We start from the raw sequence: 24067 nt of genomic DNA on the forward strand, positions 1-24067 counted from the left end.
AGAGAAGGGAAATCGCATGGAAATGGAAGGAGACCCTCATTGTTATACAAAATTACATATAAGAGGATGTGAGGGGAAAGGGAAAAAAATCAAGGGAGAGAAATGAATTATAGTAGATGGGGTAGAGAGAGAAGATGGGAGGGGAGGGGAGGGGGGATAGTAGAGGATAGGAAAGATAGCAGAATACAACAGTCACTAGTATGGCAATATGTAAAAACGTGGATGTGTAACCGATGTGATTCTGCAATCTGTATACGGGGTAAAAATGGGAGTTCATAACCCACTTGAATCAAATGTATGAAATATGATATGTCAAGAGCTTTGTAATGTTTTGAACAACCAAAAAAAAAAATATGGTGCCAGGAACAGTGGCCCTTGTCTGTAGTCCCAGCTGCTCGGAGGGCTCAGGAAAGTCCAAGGCCAGTCTCGGCAATTTAGTGAGACCCTGAGCTAAAGTGAAAAATAAAAAGAACTCAGATGTAGGGCTGAGGATGTGGCTCAAGTGGTAGGGCGCTCGCCTGGCATGCATGCGGCCCGGGTTTGATCCTCAGCACCACATACAAACCAAGATGTTGTGTCTGCTGAAAATTAAAAAAATAAATATTAAAAAAAAAGAACTCAGATATAGCTCTGTGATAAAGTGCCCCTGGTTTCGATCCCTAGCATCAAAAACAGAAATGGAAATTTCCCTCACTCTCTCACTCTCTCTCGATATATCATTCATATATATGTGTGTGTGTGTGTGTGTGTGTGTGTGTGTGTATATATATATATATATATATATATATATATATATATATATATGGTTAGCAGGAGGATAGGGAAATGGGAACTGTCCTAGATTGTTAATGAGGAGTATAAATTGGGACCTTTACTAAAGACATGTCCTTTGACAGTCATGCTACTTCTAGGAATTTAACATGTAGTGTACACTTAGGTGTGTACAATGTATATGAATAAATTATTGCAACTCTTTCTTTTTATTTTATTTTATTTTATTTTCAGTACTGAGGATTGAACCCAGAGATGCTTACCATGAGGCTATATCTCCAACCTTTTGAAAAATGTTTTAAAATTTTGAGACAGGGTCTTATTAAGTTGCTGAGGCTAGCCTCAAACTTGTGATCTTCCCTCCTCAGCCTCCTGAGTAGTTGGAATTATAGATGTGGGCCACCATGCCCACTCTGCAACTTTATTTTTTATAACAAAAGATTAGAAACATTATATATGTCCATCAATAGAAGTTGTCAAATTTTTTATGGTCTGACCATGTAGTAGAAAGTGTCATAAAGTATGAGTTAGACCTTTTGTGCTGTTAGATGTATTGCTGAGTGTGTAATGCAAAGGTCAGGGCAGACTCTTATTCATTACTATATGTCTGGGGCCTAGTAAGGTGTCTGGCACACATGGGTCCTTAGTAATATTAGTAGAGGGACTAAATACATCTCTGAACAGCTGTGAACCAGCCTGTCTGGATGGATGTGATCAATTTTAAGACATAGAAAGGGGCCAGATTTTCTAACTCCCTTAAATATCTTCCTTGAATTCACAGATATTTGAATTTCCCTCAAAATGCACCATATCTTTCTTTGAAAAATCAGTGAACAAAACACTCAAAGGAGGAAAAAGAAAATTATCATAAAAGAGTGACAATGAAATTGCTGAAGGTAGGGGTGGGGGGAGCTAAGGTAACAATTGGAATTAATAGAGAATGTAGCTTCAAGCTTCCTGACAGCCAGGGCAAAAAGAGAAACCCTCGGGCCACAGAATTTTTGTTACATGGTAGAAGGAAGGACACTGACTTCTATGAGCCATGCTTATAGTAGGGGAGGAGTCCTCAGTAGCAAACTGAGAAGCTTACCTCTCTAGGTAATTTACAGCCATGCACTGCCTAAGAACATAGGTCAACCTCGGACCACATATGGGATGGAAATCCCATAAGATTATGTCACCTAGTGATATTCTAGTCATCCTAGTTCTTATAAATACATTGGGATGTTTGCACAATAACAATGTGTCAGCTTGTTCCCCTTGTTAAGAGCTAGGTGAATATATTTGTGTCTTATTGTCATTGTCTCGAGATCTGTTCTGTATTTGCTCGATGGTAAAACCAATGAAGAAAAGCGTGAACTTTATGTAAACTTCCTATGAATGTTTAGGATAACTGTTGGCAAAATGATCTCCTCTACTTAAGTCTCATTTTCCTGGGTGGAGGTGTGACCTTGGATCAGTGGCATCTCTGAGCCTCACCTTCCTCATCTGGGGAAAATGATTATTGTGCAAATAAAATGAGATGCTGCATGGGAAGTGCCTGCATTGATAAATGCTTGCTGTGCTGCTTACATTATCATCATATCAGGATTTTCTGGCTGACAGCACTGACTGCCTGGATTTGAATCTCAGCTCCACCACTTAGTGACAAAGTGACCTTCGGCAAGGTCACTTAGCCTCTCTGTGCCTTAGTTTCCCCTCCATAAAGCGAGGCCAACAGGATTATCAAGGCGCTAAATTGGTTGATGGCTAAGTGCCGGTGTTTATTAAATAACTCACTGGTTCCCTTCTGCTCTTTCAGGCCCTTCAGGGAAAAAGTTCGAAAATAGCTAAGAGAGATAAGCTCTCTCCTGACGCTAATTTGAAAAAGGAACGGATCTCTATGATGCCAGTTATCCTAAGAGGCATTTCCTTCGTGGAAGATTAAGAGGCGTAAATGCGTTTATAATGGTGGAGCCTTCGGCAGGTGCCTGGCCAGATTGGAGCTATCTGGGGGGCACGGTCCCCACCCCTCGGCTGCTCGCGCCCTTCCAGGGAGCCCACGCGGACCGGCGGCTTTTCCGCGCCGGCCAGGGGCGGGCCACCGGGAGGAGACGGAGCTCCCGGGATCCCCGCCCCTCCCCCCGCCCGGTGAGTAATGCCATTCGCGGGGAAGGAGGGGGAGGGAGGCGAGGAGAGGGGCCGGCTCGGCGAGGCCATGTGATGCTGGGCGAGAGAGCCGCCGCCGCCGGAGCCGCCTTCTTTCCTCCTCGGATCCCGGGCCGCCATGGCGACCCCCAACAACCTGACCCCCACCAACTGCAGCTGGTGGCCCATCTCGGCGCTGGAGAGCGATGCGGCCAAGCCGGCCGAGGCCCCCGACGCGCCCGAGGCGGCCAGCCCCGCCCATTGGCCCCGGGAGAGCCTGGTCCTGTACCACTGGACGCAGTCCTTCAGCTCGCAGAAGGTAGACGGACCGCGGGCGCCGGGCGCGGCGGGCGCGGGGAGCGGCCGGAGCTGGGGGAGGGCAGGCGACGGCCCCCAGGGCAAGCCGCATCGTGCTGCCTCTCCTTCCCGGAAAGACCCAGTGCTGGGGGCGCTGGGAAGAGAGACAAAGGCCCGGGGAAGGGACCGGGCGGCGGGGAGGCGGCCTGCGGAGGGCTGCAGCGGGGACCCGCCGCCCCGGGCTGAGCCAGGCAGCCCTCCCTCTGCCCTGCCGCCCCGGACACTGCAGGCCCCAGGTCGCAGCTCCGCCGCCCTCTGTGCCGGCGGGGGCCTTCCCAGGCTGGCTTCGGAAGGCCGGTCCCCAGGCACTACCCCTGCTCTGGAGCTGAGAAGGAGGGAGCCCTCCAACCAGCCCTGCGGCCCTAGAGGTCTGTTTTGCTCTTAGACACAGACTGGCTCCAACCCCTTAGACCCTTCTCAGACCCGTGGGTTTGCGGGTAGTTGGAAATCCAGCCTGGTTCTGAGTTATCAAGGATCCCCCTTCTTCCGGAAACTGCACCCCTGTGACCCAGGAGCCTCCAGGGCACGCAATCCCCCACCCCGGGGGGCCGTCCTTTCTCTCAGGCATGGGTTCAGCACCATGGCCAGAGCCCAGAGACCGGTCCTACTGGGGCCTAAGCGGCACCGCGTCTGACCCTGACTCTTCCTCTCCTTGGGAGAATCTTTTGTTCCTTTCATTCATTTCCCACATGGAAAAACAGATTTCGTGAAGGAGAGGGGCTTTCAAACCCAAAGACTTGGCTCTGAGTCTTGGTTCAGGCTGGGGTTCATTGTCTGGAAAATGGGATAATGATAATAATAGCTGCCTCTAGTTCCAGCCCCTTCCCAGGGAGGCCGCCAGGGCTGTTGAAGGGGTGGCATAACTTAGCACTCTAGACAGGCACTCCTCATGCTGCCAAAGAGCCACAGGGTGTCAGGGTAAGACATGGCCTGCCAGATTCTGCCCCAGAGGTTCTGGTTCAGTTCAGTAGGGGGCCCAGGCACTGCATTTCCAATAGATTCCCAGGTGCTGCTCAGGTAACTGGGCCACCCATCACCCTTGAGGAGCCCCAGCTTAAATCTAGGCTCTGAGGCCAATCAGACCTCAGTGGGAGAGCCAGCTTCCCCACATGCTCACTGTAGAGCTTTGGATAAGTCACTGTGCCTCTCTAGACCCTCAGTGTTATAATCTGCAGAATGGGCCTATCACAGTCACTTCCTTAGAGGGCTATTATGAGGACAAAATGAGATGATGCACAAAAAGTGCTGATGGTGGCGGGACACAGTGACGCACACCTGTAATCCCAGCTACTTAGGATGAGCACAAGTTCAAGGCCAGTCTGGGCAACAAAACAAGACTCTGTCTCAAAATAAAATATAAAAAAGACTAGAGGGGTGTAGCTTGGGAGTATGCTTGCCTAACATGGAGACCCCAGGTTCAGTCTCCAGTACTGCAAGGAAAACAAATGCTGAGGTAATGTCTGGTGATGGGCCAAGGCTCTGGTAATAATGGGTGCTTGTGTAGCTCAGTGGTATAGCTCCTGTTCAGCATGCACAAGACCATGGATTCACATTCCAGCATGCACGCACACACACACACACATCAAGGCAAAGGAGGGCCAGAGTTATGCAAGGTCATTCTGGGACCAGTCTATAAATTCTACACATGCTTGCTGAGCACCTACTGCATGCCAGACTCTGTTTAAGGTACTGGGGGGTTGAAGATGAATCAGACTGTCTCCCAGATTTTAGAATCTCCTTCCACCCAATCCTTGGGAATCAGGTCCCAGTGGCTGAGACTGGACAGGGAGCAGGAGGAAGACATCTCCTATCACCATCCCCAAGAGGGCCTCATAGAATATTTCCTGTTCCTCCTGAGCTCAGGGCTTAGGTGGCCCTGCAGTCAGGGATGGGAGCACCCACTGCAACTCCACTTTTGACTGAGTTGTGGAACAACCCAGGCTGGACATTAGCCTTCCTCCCCCGCCGAGGACCTTCCCACTGCCCAGGGCCCATGGTGGATTCCAGGGGCAGGGCAGCCTCACAGAAAGATGACTTTGGGTTCTAGTCTCACCCTGGCTGCTTACTGGCTGAGTGACCTTGGAAAAGTTAGTTTGCCTCTCTGTACCACAACATCCTCATCTGGAAAAGGAGACTTTCCGTCCTCCCCTGCAGAATCCATGGGAGTCTTAGAGGACGGAGAGGTGTAGTGCCCGACACAGAGCAGGAGCCCAGCGGGCACATCCCCTGCCTTCCCAAAGCCTTGAAGCGCCTTGGTTGCCTGCAGAGAGGCCCCACCGTGGACCTCTGAGAAGCCTGTCCCTAATGGCACATGAGCTATTAATAGCAGAAAACAGCCCACCTCCAGGGCTGATGGCAGCTCCGCTGGGTCGGGGGGCTGTTGGAGACCCAGGCTCTGGAGCCCAGGCTTGGCACTCAGCTCTGCCATCAGCCAGCAGGTAACCCCATTCAGGTGCTGATCTCTTGTGCCCCGTTATCCAACCTGCTCCCTACGGATAATGACAGAGCTCCTGGACAGGACATTGCAAGTAGCAGACGGACCCATGTGAATCACCTGGGATAGCATGTAGGATGTGCTCACCAGGGCTGGCCACCATTATAAAGACACAGGCTGTGGCATCGGCTAGAGACCAGGCCCAACCCCAAGCCGCTGTGTCCCAGCGACACCACCCTCTGCAGGCGTCCTTCCTCTCTAGGTCTCACTTGGTTCATCTGTGTGCAGATAATGGCAGTACCCCCTCAGAGCGCTGTGAGGATGGGATAATGTCACCTACAGTCACATGCTTAACACTGTGCACCTCCAAGCACCACCATATATGATAGTTGGAGGCCATGGGGTTTGAAGGAGGCTCTGAATGTGTGGTGCAAACAGTGGCTTCTGAGGGTGTTCCTGGCACAGCCTCCTCTGCCTTTCAGAGTAGAAGTGAGTTTGAGAGGGGCAAGAAATGCAGGGCGTCAGACACGGAGTGTAGCGCTGGCAGCCCCACGAACGGCTGTGTGTCCTGACCCTCTCTGGTCTTCAGCTTCCCCAGGGGAAAAAGGAGTAGATGGGTGGTACAGCCTGCCTTGCTCCCTCCTCCCCAAAAAGGGAGAACAACCCTTTATCTCTGTGCCCCCTGCCTTTGTGCGTCCCTCTGTCCTTACTCACACCTGCCAGCTTATAAAAAAAACTAAGATTAGGGGCTGGGATTGTGGCTCGGTAGAGCACTCGCCTAGCACAGGCAGGACCCGGGTTCGATCCTCAGCACCACATAAAAATAAAGGGGTCCATCTACACCTAAAAAAATAAATATTAAAAAAAAAAACTAAGATTGCTACTTGTTAGCTGTGTGACTTTGGGCAAATTATGTACTGTCTCTGTGCCTGTTTCCTCTTCTATAGGTCAAGGATATCAGTAAGTGTTAGTACCCACCTTGCTGGGGTTTTGTAGGGATTAAAGGAGTAAATGCACGTGCTGCTCTCAGAACAGTGCAGAAGTGCTATGTGAGAGTTAGCTGTAGACACTGCTGTCATTTCTACCATGACAACTTTCTGAGGACCTCTTCTGGTTGCTGCCCCAAGCCTGGTTTAGAGTCCCTTACCCCACCTTCTCAGCTGTCTTGGATAGATCTGGGGAGCCCCTAGCCCAGCCTTGTTCCTGGGGTAAGAGACCCAACTTCCTACCAGGAACCGGTCCTGACACCAGGCAGGAAGAATGGTCTCTACCTCCCCGAGCAGCCTTCATTTTCAAACTCCCAAGCACTGCCCCCCCACCCACCCCCACCCCCGCCTGTCTCTGCCGCACTTGGCCATTTACTATTCTGCCCAAGGCTCACAGGTGAGAACTGACAGGGCCAGCAGAGCAGCTCATTCCACTCCTCTCCTGCTCAGAAGCCTGCTATGGCTCCCCAGTCCCTCCAAGAAAGGCCCAGAGTCCTCACAGTGGACTGAGGTCCTACTGCAGGCTCCTGATCTTGCCTGGGTCAGGACAAAGTCAGAGGAAGCCTATGGGCCCTAGTCAACTACTGTTTTTTAATTGAATAAAATAAAACACCTAAGATTTATAGAGTAGAAAGGAAGCCAATCATATTGAAGTACAGCTATCGAAATATTTTTAAAACACATGTGTTATATAATGATATGTGTGTTTCTGATTAACCCATTATATAACACAGCCTAGTGGCAGGCCTGCTCGCGGCTGTCATGTTGAAGTCTCGATGAGTGTGCATGATATTTCGAGGTGACTGCAACAACTGTCAAGTGAGGTGACACCGCGGTACTTTATCGCCTACACCCCTAGGAGAAGGGCAGGCCCGCATCAGTTTTCATTACTGAAGTAAACATGTTAGTTTCTCACTGAAGGTTCACATAGTCCCTGAATTTACTCATGGCTCCTTGCTGAAAAGCCCCTCCCCGCGATCCTTCCTCCCTCCTCATCTCCCTGAACCTGCTCCAACCATCCTGCCCTCATCCTCCTTGCTGACTTCCAAACACATCCACTTGATCTTGCCTCAGAGCCTTTGCACTGTCCATTCCCTCTGCCCGGACCTCCCTTTTCAGATCCCAGTTGATCACCTTGTTCAACTTCTGCTTAAGGGTCACATCTTCAGAGAGACCTGCCCTGCTGGACCACTCTACTTATGTATTGTGGGACTGGGGTTTGGATCCAGGGGTGCTCTACCACTGAACCCAGCCCTTTTTATTTTTTTATTTTGAGACAGGGTCTCTCTTGCTAAGTTCCTCAGGCTGGCCTCAAACTTGTGATCCTCCTGTCTCAGCTCCCAAGTTGCTGGGATTAAGGCGTGGACCACCGCCCCCTGCATGGACCTTCCTATTTAAAACTGCAGCCCATCTCCCTGACATGCTTGCATCCTAATAGCTCTTGCCTGTTCCTTAGTTTCATCATTTTAACTGCTTATCATCTGCCCCCATCAGAGCATCAGCACCTCAGAAGGGATCTTTGTTTCTTTCATTCATTTCAGAATCTCTAGCACTTGGAACAAGACCTGGCACATAGCAGACCCTCAATGAACAACTGTTAAGAAGTGATGTATTTGTAAGCCATAAGTTGTTACCTAAAGAAAGTGTTTGATTCTGCAAACCTATAACTGCTTTAAAAAACAAAAAAAATCTGTTAAATTTTTCTTTTGGTGGGGAAAGATATTTGAGATAAATAAACTAAGGCTCAGAGACTTGAGTGCCTTTTAGAAAGTCACACAGCAACTAAATGACTGGGTACAGATGCCAAATCAGTGCACCACATAAACAGGGCCTGGCTGAGGAGGGACAGTGTCTGATCCCTCACATTGAAGCACCAGTGGGCAATGGTTGAAGTCTCATCACAGGGGTGGTGACCACCTAGGTCTGGTGGAGCCTCCAGGAGGCAGAGATGGCAGATGGCTTTGGTGGCTTCGTGCCCTTCCCTTGGGCTTGGTTCCTTTCAGGTTCCCTCCCCCACAGGCTGGCACCGGGTTCTGGCCTGAGGCTCGGCTGAAGGTGAACGTCTCCTTGGCCACCTGCCAGGGTGACCCTGAGGCGGCTCCAGGCAGGGTTATTGTGCCTCTAAAGATAGTCCCCTCCCCAGGCGGCAGCAGCCCCGATACCCTCACTGGAGCCCAGGGCAGAGCCTGGGGAGTCGCCAGGAGCAGGTGCCCTGCGGGGATGGAAGGCCAGCTGCGCCTGTGAGGGCCAGCTTCTGCTCTGCGTCCACCCAAAGGGAGGTCCCAGCCTGGCTGGACGGCTGGGGCGGAGCCTGGCTCCCAGGGGAAACGGAGGGACAAGAAGAAAAGGGTGGACGGTGCCACCCCTGAGCTCCGGGTTTCTGCAGGGCACGGGCCATGCGTGTGCGTCAAGACCCAAGTCTGCACACGCTCTGGCTCCCACGCACCAACACGCTCACCCAGTGCTTCAGTACACACTAAGTTGTGCGCTCAGCTATGCACACGCATCTGCTCACTCATGCACACCCACTCACACTCATGCGCAGACCCAAACAGCTCTGGCCCAGTCCGCTTGCCGCTGCAGTTCTGGGACAGACCCGCAGTCCCCGCCCAGCGCCACCAGGGAGGTGGATCCAGCCCCGCCTCCTGCTCGGTCAACTCCCCGCAGGGCTCCAGGGCGGTCTGTGAAGGAGTCCTGCCACTTTGTTTTACTGAAAAGAAAAAGGAGGTTCAGAAATGAGGAGCGAGAGCTCTAAAGTCACACAGCATTAAGGTGCAGAGCCAGGACGACCAACAGGGTCCCCGCCTCCTGCCTGGGGACCTGCTTTGGCTATCAGAGCAGATGCATCTGTGGAGAGCACGGGGTGTCCAGGGCCCCGGTACTTCCCCTCCACACTCCGCCCAGCAGGAGGGGTGTTAGTCGAGAGGGCGGGGCAGGGGGTGCTCCAGGTTGCCAGCCAGGGTGCAGGGAGGTCGTGCAGGCGTGTGCTTAGCACCCACATGTTAACCTCCATGCTAGGACTCCACACACAGCACCCATTCCAGCCTCACACCAGCCTTGAAGGAATAGATCACAGTCCTTATTTCACAAAAATCAGAGATGGGAAAGGTTGCCTGACGTGTCCAGGGTCACATAGCAAATATGCTGCACAGCTGGGCTTCAAGTCCTGCCGGCATCTAAAACCTTGTCTAAACCGGGGAGCTGAGATGTGGCACAGGGCTTGGGGCCTTGAACCCTCACACAGCTGTCTCAGGGAGTCGCTCTGGGACTTCACGCAGCAGGAGGCACACAGAAGTGATGCCACTCGGCCATCCAGCAAGGCTGGAGCAGGGATTTGACCCCACACCCTCCAAAGCCCTGTCCCTGCCACCATGCTGCCTCTGCTGGCACTGAGAGGGAGGCCAAGTGCACCCAGGCCTGGGACTCCCGGATGCTCAGCGAGAACCTGCCTTTGCTTCTCTCAGGGGTGCCCCCTTCTCCCCAGAACTGCAGTAGAACGTGGGAAGGAGACTGTGGGAGGGGATCCCTTGCCATCCCCCTGCCAGGGGATCTGGGGCGAGTCCCTCCTTCTGAGTCTCCATCCACAGGTACAGACAACTGGACTAGGTGATCCCTAACCAGGCCTGATTGTTTCCAGCTCAGAAATACTGGGCTGGGGACTGGAGTCATGGCTCAGTGGTAGAGCACTTGCCTTGGGTTTGGTCCTCAGCACTGCATATAAATAAATACATAAATACATAAGTAAATAAAAGATCCATTAAAAAAATAAAAAGAAAAGAAATACTGGGCTGGGTCAGGAGCAAGCCCAGCCTCAAGGCTGTTGGCTTCTGCCAGTTCAGGTGTTTGTCTGGAACACCCTAGAGACAAGGAAGGACTCAGGAGAGGGCAAGCCAGGACTCCAGGAGGAATTCCTCAGAGGAAAGGGCCCTCACTGGTCTGAGAGTCAGAAACCATTGTCGCTAGCTTTATGTCTGCTGTGTAACTTTGGGTATGTTGCTTGCCCTTTCTGGGCTTTAGTTTTCTCATCAAGGAAAATAGGGAAATATTCCCTGTTCTGTCTTCCCCTGGGAGGCTACTGTGAGCATCCAACCAGACAGCCAGATGGGAAGGCACTTGTTCAGAAGCAATAAAACCTCAACTCATGTTGGCAAATTATTTTTCACCTCACGTTGTTCCCAATTAATTTGAGAAATTTAGCTCTTGATTATGACAACTATTAGAATTTCTGTGAATCTCCTGGACAGATCTACCTCCAGAGACCAGAGTAAGTGTCAGATCACAATAATGATAATCATGAATTGCCATCTATGTGCCAGACACACACTGGCAAAGTGTGCCAGGACTGATGATACCCCCATTCTGCAAATAGGGAAACTGAGGCTCAGAACACTTAAAGAGTTTGCCCCCATCGCCCAGCTAGGAGTCCCATCCCAGTGTGTCCAGGTATAAAACCCAGGCCCTAGACAGCGGCAGCACCTCTCAATCCTGGGCAGGCCCATGTTCCCCCACTGCCCAATACATGCCCCTGAGACATTCCCCCCGCCCCTGTGCCCAAGACTGTGCTGAAAGCAACAGTGTCACCCTCCTGTGTGTGACCTCTGACCTCCCTCCCCGCACGCCCTGCCCCGCCTGGGCAGTGTCCCTCGTGTCTGCCTGCCTTCCCCGCTCTGACCCTGGCGCCTGCAGGTGCGACTGGTGATCGCCGAGAAGGGCCTGGCATGTGAGGAGCGGGACGTGAGCCTGCCACAGAGCGAGCACAAGGAGCCCTGGTTCATGCGGCTCAACCTGGGCGAGGAGGTGCCTGTCATCATCCACCGTGACAACATCATCAGCGACTACGACCAGATCATCGACTACGTAGAGCGCACCTTCACGGGAGGTATGGCCACCGCTCTCCCCAGGGGCCACAGCCCCCTTCACCAGGAATTTTGCAGTCACAGGCACAGACACAGGCCCTTAGGAGTCCTCAGGTCCCCAAGACAGGTTCCAGATTTCCCAGGTCCCAGCCCAGGCCAGACTCGCAGGAACCCCATAGACAAGCAGGGTCCTAACACCCCAGATCCTGCAGGACCCTATGTCCTCTCCCTCCCTTTGGTCATCCCCAGGCTCAGGAGATCACTGCCCAGGCAGAGGCTCAGGTGGCCACTGAGAGGGGATCAGGGACCAGCAGGTGCTCTTCAAAAGGAATGAGGGGGTGAGGATCCATGGTAGAGGCCCTGGGTTCCACCCCCTACTCCCCCACCCCCCACACAAAGAGAAAACACACACACACATGTGGATATTTAGTCACCGGCGAGTAATTTATACATATAATGTATGATTTTATATAGAAAGATACATACATATATATTTAATGAACTTGCCCGTGGTTAAAAATCAAGGAGACTTGAGACTTGTTTAAACATCCAGGTTTCCAGTCCCTTTTGAAATTAGGCAGCACAAGGCCGAGGCTGAGGTCCCTCCTGGCCACAGTCAGGCTGAGAGGAGCTGCCCCTGCAGGGACAGCCTGGCAGAGCCCAGCATGGAGAGGCCCCACTGGATCTCTGGATCCTGGGATGGGCCAGCGGCAGAGCCCTGGAAGTGGGTGACAGGGCCTTCTGGGTGTGACGGTCCTTGTTCTAGGATGCTGGGGGGCTGGCGGCTGAGTCAGGATCAGCGCCTCCCCCAGCCCGGCCATTGGTTGTGCCCCACAGAGCACGTGGTGGCCCTGATGCCCGAGGTGGGCAGCCCGCAGCACGCACGGGTGCTGCAGTACCGGGAGCTGCTGGACGCGCTGCCCATGGATGCCTACACGCATGGCTGCATCCTGCACCCTGAGCTCACCACCGACTCCATGATCCCCAAGTACGCCACGGCCGAGATCCGCAGTGAGTGCCCGGCCTCACGCACCCCTCCTTTGGACAGGAGTCCCTCTTGGGCACCCTGCTCCCCTCCCGGGTCTCTTCCTCCTGCCTCTGCTCTTCCTCTCACCTCTTCTGTCCCTGCTTCTCTCTCTGCCCCTATCTCTCACTGGGGGTCCCTCGCAACGCCTTTCTTCTCTTCCCTCTTTCCGGCTCTCCATCTCTGGAAGCCTGCCCTCCCGCCTTCCCAGGAAGAGGCTGCCTGTCCTGCAGAGGTTTCTGTTACTGGTGGGGAGCTGCAAGCCTCCCCCAGAAATCCCAGCCACAGACTGTCATTGGTGGCCAAAGACCCTGAGAGAACTCAGGGTCATGGTTGCCTAGGAAGGACGCCCAGATGGCAGGCCCCAGTGGGGTCTCTGGTTGGGGGTGGGACTAGTCTCCGTCGGCCCTTTGCCAGCTGCCTATAGACTTCGGTCCAGGCTCCTGCAGACACCTTGGGGTCCCATTGTCAAGAGAGACAGGAAGAGCCCTAGCAGATCATAGGTGTTTGGTAAATGGTCACTTCCTCCGTCTCTCACATCCTCTTCTGTCCCACTGATGTTCAAAGGCAGGGAGGGGCATCAGTCCTGTCCCTCCAGAATTCCCTTGAACAAGACTCAGAATTTATCCATGCGGCCTTCCCTGTTCAACATTAGGAGGCCAGGAGGGAGCTGGGAACAGACAGGGTTAGACACAACTCCTGCCGTCCCAGGGTCTCAGTTCCATGGAGCAAAGACAAAGATCAAGCAATTACAGTGCAAGACTAAGAAAACGGGCACTCTCTGGAGGGCACTGACCAAGCACAGAAAGCTCACGCCTTGGAGACTGGCCCACGGGCACGCCTGGACATGTGCCCCAAGAAGTACAAAGATAGTCACCACAGCATCGTTGGTCATAGTGGGAAACACAGCTGGAAATAACCCTCTGCCATGGGTTGGGGACTGTGCAAATAAGTAATGGCACTACCATATAATGGCATAGCATGCCAATGTTTAAAATATGACAGATGTGTTCTCAAAGATATACCAGTGAGCGGGGGGGAAAAAGAAGGAGGGAAATCACCCAAAATGCTGTACTTAAGAGGGAGTTAAGTGGATGCAGAGGGGCTTGGGTGCCCAGGGTATTTTTTTCTTTCTTACTTTCTTTTTTTTTTTTTTTTTACTTTTTAGTTGTACCCAATACATTTATTTATTTATATTTTCATGGTACTAAGGATCGAACCCAGGGCCCCACACATGTTAGGTGAGCGCTCTACCACTGAGCCACAACCCCAGACCCTGCAGGGGGTGTTTCTGGAAGATGCCCATGAAGCTGCCGATCATGCCAGCCCCAAAGGTTTGGTGGGGTCCAGTACACTCAAGGTGACTGAACTGCATCACCAGGGACAGGAACACTGGGGCACTCAGTGAAAGAGGGAGCAAGCAGGAGGTGGAGAAGGTAGGTCCAGCAGCTCTTAGAGGGCAGGGAAGGCCCGGGTGCTGAGAGAGAGGGGCAGGGAGGCCTAGAGGACAATAAGGCCTGGGTTTGGAGTTCCGCCTGTTTCCGGCATCTCCTGCTATTCCACCAGGCGCTGTCTCCTCCTCGGTGAGGCTTCCTGGGGGCCCTCTAGGCCCCACAGCATTGTGCCATTCTTCATTACAGATGGATTGTGCCATGTCACAAGGACTTGGTGTCTTTCTCACCCACTGGCCTGAGCCTAGGGCAGGGTGGTGTCTCATGGCCCCGTGTCACAGCCTGTAGTGACCCTAAGTCTTGGCTGCCGCCGTTGTCATCCCCCCCCCAGTGTTCAGACGGACTGACTCCCAGTTGTGGGGGAAGGACGGGAGGCCCTGGGGGTCAGGATAGGACCCTTCCTGTTCTCTTCTCAGGACATTTAGCCAACGCCACCACGGACCTCATGAAACTGGACCACGAAGAGGAGCCCCAGCTCTCGGAGCCCTACCTGTCTAAGCAGAAGAAGCTCATGGTGAGTGCCCCCGGCCCACCCACGCTCCCCACCGTCTGTCCATGGGAGGGACAACTGGAGAAGGCAGTTCTGAGGGATCATCGGCTTCTGATTTGAAAAGGAAATCCTGCTTGCTTTGCCAACTCTGTGTCCTCTGCCACTTACTGGCTGCTTGATCTTGGGCAAGCCACCGCTACCCCAGGGCCTGTTCCTCACACCTGAGGCTCTGTCTCCAAAAGCAGAGCATTGAACACAGGTTCTTGGGTAATGAGGTTCTGAGGGGAGCCCCGTGGGGATGGCAGAGAAAGGGAAGAAGAAGGGCCCATGCCTCGCCTAGTCCCCTGGGAAGCTCTGGAGCACCAGAGGCACCACACAGCCAGTCCACCTTGTTACCAGGGCCAGCCTTTAGTGCCCCTATATTAGTTGGCTCTTGGCTACAGACTTCCTGGTGGGGTGTAGGGTTGGGGACAACCTCCCATGTGTTTCTGGTCAAGGCAGCTCCTCAATGATTGACAGCCATTCTCTGGAGAAAGGACACCTGTTTGCCACTAGCAGCCAACCCTCCCAGGGGCTGGAGGTCTGAGTGTCCAGCCCCGTGGCCAGGATTTGGGCAAGATGGCCACGCTCACTGGACTGTCAAGCACCAGATGAGGAAGGCTGGGTTTGCGAAGGGGTTTAGGTGAAGCCCCTCCCGCCCCTGCACATCCTGATGCCACCGAGGCCAACTCAGCTTCCGGCTCCTGCCTGTCCTGCCACAGGCCAAGATCCTGGAGCATGACGACGTGAGCTACCTGAAGAAGATCCTCGGGGAGCTGGCCATGGTGCTCGACCAGATCGAGGCCGAGCTGGAGAAGAGGAAGCTGGAGAACGAGGGTGGGTGCCGGCCCGGGGCTGCGGGGGCTTCAGGCCCCGCTTCTACCACCCCTCCCTGCCCCTGCCCCTGCCCAGGGTTTTTCTCCCCCAAGATCTCAGAAGACCTCCCAGATGGTGGGGATCATGGGCTCTGGAGTTGGGTAGACCCAGGTTCAAATCTAGCTTGGTCACTTACTGGCTGAGTGACCGTGGGCAAGGTACTCACCTCCCTGGACCTCAGCTTCCACATATGGAGTGGGGATAACAGGAGGACCTGCCCCAGAGACACTGGGACGCTGCATGAGACCACCCGCACAGAGAGCGTAGATCAGGGCGTAGCCACAGCTGAATAGAGGCCATCAGCCTCCACACCACCTCCCTGGCCCTACACAGGAGAGCTGGTGGTTCCTTCCCACTGCAGCCAGACCTCCAGGCTCTGACCTTGACACCACCTGCTCTTGAACAGCTTCCTTCCCAGCCCCACCCCCTTGCTCCTGCAGCCCAGCCTAGAGTCCCCTCTCCCTGCCACTCAGCTCCATTAGCCCGTGACACTGACTTCAGCCCTTCTCTCAGTCTCACTGTGGACCCTTCTGCCTTGCTCTTTGTTTTGGAGGCCTGTTAGTCTTGTGTCCTCAACAGTACAAATGTCTGGGCCATGTGTGGCCCGTCTGTGTTCCCAGGAGGCTGCAGAACAGTGTCAGAGACAGGCAGGTTTGAGTTAGAGTTCCAGCTTTGCTCTGTGGCCTGGGACAAGTTGCTTTCTCTCCTGGATCTTCAGTTTCCTCATCTGTAAAATGGGATGGTAATAACACAACTTAAAGCCTTAACCCCATCTTGTTGGACTCTGGGGAACATTAAAAGCACGCAGCACCGTTCCTGGTGCATATAGCTGAATAGACATACAGCTAAAGGCGAGCTTCTTCTCTGGATGAGAAAACTGAGGCTCAGAGAGATGAAGTAACTTGCTCAAGGTCACACAGCTCATAAGCGTTAGGGCAAGAACAGGTTCCCTCTCCAAGAGTTCAGTGTTCTTTGCAGCACCTTATAACTAATGGCTCAAGACACACAGAGACCTAAAGTCCTGAGCAGGGACATCATCATACACACTGAGGCTGCTGCCTCAGATTTTCCTGGAAAAAAGCATGGGCTGGCTGGGTAAACAATGACACACACCTTGAGAAGGAACTTTCCAGTTTCCACTGGAGAGGGTGTTCGAGGGGGGGATTATAGAAGAGCTTTCAGGAGCCAAAATACATGGTGAGTCCAAAGCTGGCCTTTGGGGTTAGACAATCTCAGCTCTGTGGTTCTCTGGCCGGGTGACTTGAATCACATGGTACCTAGGTATTAGTTTGTTAGGGCTGCTGAAACAAAACACCACAGACCTGGTCCCTTAAAAAGTGGAAACCTTCTTCCTCCCTGTCTTGGAGGCTGGACGTCCAAGGTCAAGGTGTCGGTAGGGCAGGTTCCTTCTGAGCCCCTCCTTGTTGAACATGTGTCTTCCCACTGTGTCCTCAAAGCTCGTTCCTCTGCTGGGCATCCCTGGTGCCTCTGCAGGCTCAGACTTGGCCTTATGAGGAGGGGATTAGGGCCCACACTAATGTCCTCACTTGGACTCACTCACCTCTTTAGAGCTCTGTCTCCAAACGCAGTCACATTCTGTGACACTGGGAGTTAAGAACGTGTGAAGTTAGGAAGGGACAGAATTCAGCCAGGACAATGTGTGTATTTATCAGCACTCTCTGTCTGTGAACACTGTTCATGGAGTTCAACTCACTCAATCCCCATGACAGCCCTGGGAGGTAGAGACTATTTTCATTTAATAGATGAAGAAACTAAGGCACAGAGACATTCAGCAGCTCCCCTGAGTTCTCACAGAGAAGTGGTGGAGTGTGGATTCAAACTCTGGCTCCAGGTTCTTAGGCACTAGCTCTGGTGCCTCTTCTCATTTCATGAGTTGTGAGGATTTATGAGAAAATGCATGTACGGGTAGCACCGTGGGGCCTGGCACACAGGACGGGAGTTTCAACAAATGTTGGCTACTGTTGTGATCAAGGGGGGCTCAGGGTCTGACCTTGACTGGGGCCAGAGTGGGTGGCTCTGGAAGCGAACTCTGGATGAATGTTCCTCGGGGATTCCCAGATGGGGACCCTGCTGCCTGCCTGCCTTTTGGTCAGGAGGTCTTCTGAAAGGTGGGGGTGTTGCATTGCCCTTGGGTGAGATGGCTGAGCTGTTCAGAATGGAGAGGTGTGATGGTCCTTGTGCCCCTCTGGGCTGAGGGGCAGCAGAGGCCCAGGGAAGTGGCTGTAGGTTTTAAAGCTCTGACTGGCTGTGTCCTCATGGCCTCTGCCACTCATTCCCCAACCAGGGCACCACTGCCTGCCCTGGGGGACACTCAGATGGGTCCACTTCTCTCCTGGTGGGCTGAGCCCAGAGTCGGGAGGTATTATAGTGTCACAGTTATGACCCCTAGCATAGAGCCAGATGACATCAGTGCAGATTCCCAATCAGCCATCGCCTTGCTCTGTGACTTGTGGAATTCACTGCTCCTCCGAGATCATCTGCAAAATCAGAGTAATAACGGAAAGTAACTCACAGCAGGTTTAAGAAGACTCGTGAAGGTAGTAAGCTCTGAGCACTTCAGACAGTGCCAGACTCAAGGCAAAATGTTCTAGAAAGAGCAGTTTTAAAAATCATTCTTACCATTTTTCTGGAAAAGTTTTTTGTTTGTTCATTTATTTGTTTGCTGTTGCTGGGGTTGGAGCCCAGGGTCCGAGCATGCTAAGCAAGTGCTCTACCACTGAGCCCCAGCCCCGGCCCCACCTTCATTTTTTCCATTTATTTATTCAAATATTTACTGAGCATCTCATATGTCCCAGATCCTGGGGATCAAATTGGAAGCAAAATCAAACACCACTTTTGCTCTCATGGAGTTTATGATCCAGGAGAGAAAAAGGTGTTAGTCAAACAATCCCACAAGGAAACAGAGTTACAAAGAGTGATGTGTGAAGATGGAGGAGGGCAGGGGCTCTCGGGGGGAGGAGGCTCACCTAGCATGCTTGAGACCTGGTTCAAACCCCAGAACCACACATACACAAAGGAAGACCAAAATGGGCAGGGCTGGGTGCAGGTCCGTGAGGAGCCCTTGCCTGGCATGCCTGAGGCTCCGAGTTCGATCCCCAGCACCACCAGAAAATTAAAAAAGTAAAATGGGTAGGACAAGTTTGATAACGTGAGACCTGATAGAGGAGAAGAAACCTAGGGGAGAAGGAGGGAGCTGTCTCCCAGACTAGGGGATGTTGTGGAGGTGGGAGGAATTGGGGGCCTCTCAAGCAACTGTGTGGTACATCGTGGGGTGAGTGATATGAGTGAGGCCAGAGACAGCTGGAGAGGACAGGGGGTGATCATCGCTTCAGGGCAAGTTGACATTTACGAGGTTATTTTACACTGAGTGCAATGGGGAAGTTCCTGGAGGGTTTTGAGAAAGGGTTATATCTGTCAGCCTTACTGCTTAACAAACAATGCCAAATCTGAGTGTCTCAACAAAGGACCTTTCATATGTTCATCATGACTTGTGGCTTAGCAGCATGGGCTGGGCCCAGCTAGGAGGCTTGTCCCTGTCCCACACAGGGATGGTGGCTTCATGCCTGCAATTGTGATCAGCCAGCAGCCACCAGGCTCACTGGCGTGTCCGCTGTTGGCAGTGTCAGCGGGGCCAGTGGAGGTAACTGGACCACTTGCTGCTCATCCAGAAGGCTAGCCCAGACGCGGTCATGCGGTGGCAGTCACAGGGTTGCCAAGAGCAACTTGAGAGCAAAGCGTCTTCTAGCCTCTGCTTGGGTCACCATTATTCAAATCCCAAGGACTGAAGCAAGTGGCACTTCAAAGTCCAGATGAAAGGGGTAGAGCTCTATCAGGTTGGCTTCCTGGGGCTCAGAGCAACTTGGAGAAGGAGAAGAGGATCTAGAAAGGCCAACTAGAGATACGCAGCTTCGGATAAGTGCAGAGGACCACAGAGGGACTGGCCTGGGAGTGGAGGACAGGGCCTGCCAGGTCAGCATGGGTAGGGAGCAGGAGGCAGAGGCTGGAGCTGCTGGAGCCAAGCCCGTGTGCCTGGTGGGGGTGGGGGCAAGGCCTTTCAGATCTGAAGGCTGCTTTCTTCTGAATGAAGCTGAGATGAAGTCGTCAGCTGAGAGAGACCTGGGGAAAGTCCTGAGGGGTGAGGAGAGAAGGAGAGGACAGCAGTGGTGTCCCAGGGAGTGGGAACAAGGCCACCCGAGAAGTGCAGCAGGACCCTCAGTGCCTTCTGGGCTTTGCAGCCCTGAGAGGAGCATGACTCTCCAGCTCCACTGTGGATTGTCTGCAGCAGGAGCGACTGGCAGGCTCAGGAGCGACTGGCAGGTTTAGGAGCGCCAGCTGGGGGTTGACTGGATCTGGGGCTTTATGAAAGGGATGCAGGATGGTGGGGGAGAAGAGAGGAGAAATGAAGGGGCCCTCCAGAGACATCAGACAGCAGCCAAGCGACCTGTGGTCGCTCAGGGTACTTTGCCTGCAAACAGATGCAGAAGGGGTAGCATTTCTCAGAGCATGTCTGCAGGCAAGCCGCCTGAGGGCGTGGGTGTGCGCTGTCCTTCAAAGCCCACGTGTGCAGATACCCACATGCAAATACGAGCAGGAGCTGCATGGATCTGTGCAGGCAGACACAGGGTACACGCAGACAGATCCACACAGACCAAAGCACAGTGTGCACTACTGATGGGGCCAAGTGTACATGTGGAGATGCATGTATGTCCCAGCTCATGATCGACACCCATCAACACATGGTGTCGATGTTCATCTGCATGTGGAAAAGAGCAGCATGATGTAAAGTATAGACTCTGGAGCCAGATGGCCTGGGTTTGACTCCAGGCTCTGCTCTACCATATACCAGCTGTGCAACTTTGACCAAGTTACTTGACCTCTTCATGTCTCAGTTTTCTCATCTGTAGAATGGAGATAATAATCACATCTACTTGCTAGGGTTGTCGCAAGGACTGAGGGAACTACACCACGCTCCTTGGAGCATCTCCCACCCACAGGCCCCTCTTCCCAGCCTACTTGCTGGGTTCTCCTTGTGGCCCAGTATCTGGGCTCCATCCAGGTCTATTCTCAAGTGTGTGTATGCTCACTCCCTTGCTATGTGCCCACCTCTCTTACCCGCTTCATCACACTGGCCAGACCTTGTCCCCTATTCAGCACCTGCCCTGGGCCTACACTGGCCCTAAACATGGCTGGGGAAACCTGAAGACTCGCTAGAGCTGGTGGGCAGCAGCCTTGAGGAATTTACCCCTGCCCCGCCTCCCACTACTGCAATCTCCAGAGGGTTTCTGTGACCATCTCCTTAGCCCTCCACCCTCCACTGTCCCCCATCCTCACTCCCTGATGACCCCTTTCTTCCTACATCCCTGAGAAAATCAAAGCATTAGGAAGCGATTCTCACAGCCCGGTCCCATGACTACCTGCAGGCAGGAGTGTCCATCAATAGGACAAACCCTATTTGTCCTATTGTGACCGCAGATAGGAAGTTCCTTGGACCCATACCAATGTGCTAAGAGGCGTCTTTGTCAATCACACGAACATCTCTAGAATTGGGACTTTTCTTGTGATTATTTGCTTTTTCTTTGGAGTGGGCGTCTCAGTCCCCATGGTTACTTAGATTTGGTGACAGACGATAGCATGCTGTCCTCCTTGGGAAGATGCACCATGGTCCCTGAACTAGCCAAGACCAGCCCCTCCACAGGCCCCGGACCCCACCCCTGCTCCTCCACTCAAGAACCTCCAGCACTGCCTCTCCCTCTTCCTGTGGCCTCACCACCCCGCACCACGACATCACTCCATGAGCCTTTTACCCTCTCATCTTGCAGAAGTGCCCTTGACCCGCCTCACCTGACTGCCTGTCCTTCCCCTCAGAGCAAAACTGCTTAAAAGCCATCTTTGCTCCCTGTTTCCTATTCTCTCCTCCCCCCCCACTCGAGCTCCTCCTACCCAGGCTGTCCCTGTCAACAGCCTGTCCCCCTGCCCTGTCAAAGCCGCCATCCACTAAATGCAGTGCTCCGGCCTCTTACTCGGCTCTTAGATGGAATCTGAGCACAGCCAAGCACGTGCTCCTCGGGACACTTCCTTAACTCAGCCTCAGACACCAGTGCCCTGATCATCTCCTCCCTCAGAGGCTGCTCCTTACTGTCCTTTGCTGTTTTCTCCCTGTTGCTCCATTTCTAAACCTTGGAGAGCCTGGGATTTGGTGTTTGAGCAAAGACCCGCGGAGGTGGAAGAATGAGCCCGGGAAAATGCAAAGGCCCTGGGGTGGAGTGTGCCTAGGAGGAGGACCTGCAGGGAGGCAGTGTGGCTGGTGAAGAGCACAGGGCGGGAAGTAGAATCTGAGGTCCAGAAGGTACCTGGGGCCAGAATCCCACAGGGCCTTGGAGGGCTTGGAGGCCTTCAGCTTCTATTGTCACCATCATGAGACACTATTAGAGGGGTTTTTTTTTGTTGTTTGTTTGTTTGTTTGTTTTTGAGAGAGAGAGAGAATTTTTAAATATTTATTCTTTAGTTTTTCAGTGGACATAACATCGTTATTTGTATGTGGTGCTGAGGATCGAACCCAGCGCTGCACGCATACCAGGCGAGTGCACTACCGCTTGAGCCACATCCCCAGCCCCCTATTAGAGGGTTTTGAGTGGAAAGAAGTGGCCTAACCCAAGTTTTCACAGGATCCATCTGGCTGCTGTGCTAATAGACTCCAGGGGCAAGGACCTCCTAAGGGACATTATGATGATTTGGTTATGAGATAAAAGTTGTTGGATTAGGATGGTAAAATTGAACATCAGGTTTAAAATATATTTTGAAGATAAAGCTGATGGGAATTACTGACCCATTAGCTATGGGGGACCAGAGAAAGAATTCATGGTAGCAGGAAGACTTTTGGCCTGAGTCACCAGAAGCATGCAGTACCACTACCAAGGCGGAGGTGACTGCCGTGGGTTTGTGGGTGACCGGTAATCCACAATTCTCTTTTGGACACTTTGAGTTTGAAATGCAGTGTAAACCCCAACTGGAGCTGGGAGAGAGGCAGTTGGATGTGAAGTTCTAGAGTTTAAATACACAATTTGCACTTTGGAAGTTGATCTAAGTCTTGCCCTGTGTTGCACACCTGTGATCCTGGCTCTTTGGGAGGCTGAGGCAAGAGGATGCCAAGTTCAAGGCCAGCCTAGGCAATTTAGCAAGACCCTGTCTCAAAATAAAAAGGTCTAGGGGTAGATCCTAGTGGCAGAATACTTGTCCAGCTGTCAAGTCCCTGCGACACACACACACATATGTCAGTTGAGCCGGGCATGGTGGCTTCACACCCATAATCCCAGCAACTCAGGAGGCTGAAGCAGGAGGATCGAGGCCAGGCTCAGAATAAAAAGGGCTAGGGATGTAGCTCAGCAGTGAATCACCTCTGGATTCAATCCCCAGGATATGAGAGAGAGAGAAGAAACAGAAAAACATGTCAGAAGCTGTACAGGCGAGGACGGCCCCTGGGAGACACCCCGGGAGGGCAGACACAGGCTGGGCTGAGGAGGGAAGTGAGTGCTCTGTCCCCTCTCCTCCTCCAGGGCAGAAGTGTGAGCTGTGGCTCTGTGGCTGTGCCTTCACCCTTGCTGACGTGCTCCTGGGGGCCACCCTGCACCGCCTCAAGTTCCTGGGACTGTCTAAGAAGTACTGGGAGGACGGCAGCCGGCCCAACCTGCGGTCCTTCTTTGAGCGCGTCCAGAGACGCTTTGCCTTCCGGAAAGTCCTGGGCGACGTCCACACCACCCTGCTGTCGGCGGTCATCCCCAACGCGTTTCGGCTGGTCAAGCGGAAGCCCCCGTCCTTCTTCGGGGCCTCCTTCCTCATGGGCTCCCTGGGTGGGATGGGCTACTTCGCCTACTGGTACCTCAAGAAAAAATACATCTAGAGCCGGCGGGGCTCGCCCGACTGTCGGTGTCTGTGCTGTGTGATTCCCAATGACCTCAGAAACCCACTGTCCCTCCAACACTGGACAGCACTTCCCGCCCCTCGTTCTGAGTAGTTCTGTTGTCGGTGTGAAAACCTTTCATAGTTGTAGAAGTAGCCGTCGCCAATGCTGTGACCTGAGGCCATGGCTCTGCTAGAGAGAGAGAGAGAGAGAAACAGAATGCCTTTTTCTTTCGATTCAAGGTCTCAACACGGAACTGTGGGGACTGTTTAGGATCTGAGGTGAGTCCCCGGCCTTGCCGTCCAACAGGGCCCAGGTTCTGGGAGGTGCCGGGGGCTCCAAGAACCTGACCACTCGCCTCCCTTCCCTCTTGCCAGGACAAAGCCAACACCAAGACACACCTCTGCCAACCAGCACCTGGGGCTGGCTGGGGCTGGAGAGCCAGAGACCCCGTGGAGGCCCCTGAAGATCAGAAGGGGCTTCATTCTTCTCCTGGACATGGACTAAGACAGCACTGGCCAAGGCAGTGGCACCCCAAAGTCTGACCATGACTGGGACAGACACCATGAGCACCCCCGGACCCCCTCCTGAGTGTGTCCAGTCTGGCGTTCAGTAGCGATTCCCTCGGGCAGCAGCCACCAGCACTCCCTACCTTGAATTGTTTCCCCATCCCGGGAGGTGGGACTTTCAGCAAAAGCCACGTTGGCCTTCTCTCAGAAGGTCAGTGCCAGCTCAAGT

At 53.1% G+C, this 24067-nt stretch overlaps 1 protein-coding gene across 2 annotated transcripts; it reads left to right on the plus strand.

Moving 5' to 3' along the window:
• Positions 1–2876: 2876 nt before the first annotated feature.
• Positions 2877–23661, plus strand: Gdap1l1 (ganglioside induced differentiation associated protein 1 like 1). Of its 2 annotated transcripts, none has more exons than XM_076849118.1 (6): positions 2877–2901; positions 11362–11554; positions 12369–12542; positions 14423–14520; positions 15258–15372; positions 22986–23661. In XM_076849118.1, exons 2-6 carry the CDS (start codon positions 11449–11451, stop codon positions 23327–23329), a joined length of 837 nt encoding a protein of 278 aa, XP_076705233.1. In that variant the 5' UTR covers positions 2877–2901; positions 11362–11448; the 3' UTR covers positions 23330–23661. The 2 variants fall into 2 exon arrangements, with proteins under 2 accessions (XP_076705233.1, XP_076705232.1); XM_076849117.1 differs by lacking the exon at positions 2877–2901 and adding an exon at positions 2956–3217.
• The last annotated feature ends 406 nt before the right edge of the window (positions 23662–24067 follow it).

Source organism: Callospermophilus lateralis, chromosome 3, assembly GCF_048772815.1.
Source record: "Callospermophilus lateralis isolate mCalLat2 chromosome 3, mCalLat2.hap1, whole genome shotgun sequence".
Classification (NCBI taxonomy): Eukaryota; Metazoa; Chordata; class Mammalia; order Rodentia; family Sciuridae; genus Callospermophilus; species Callospermophilus lateralis.

What these genes read in the sequence shown, in the direction of transcription:
- Gdap1l1 (XM_076849117.1), top strand. Translation starts at nt 3,038, where the DNA reads ATGGCGACCCCCAACAACCTGACCCCCACCAACTGCAGCTGGTGGCCC. An exon ending in AGAGCGCACCTTCACGGGAG is followed by an intron (nt 11,555 to 12,368) that starts GTATGGCCACCG and finishes TGTGCCCCACAG; the next exon opens with AGCACGTGGTGGCCCTGATG. An exon ending in GAGGAAGCTGGAGAACGAGG is followed by an intron (nt 15,373 to 22,985) that starts GTGGGTGCCGGC and finishes CTCCTCCTCCAG; the next exon opens with GGCAGAAGTGTGAGCTGTGG.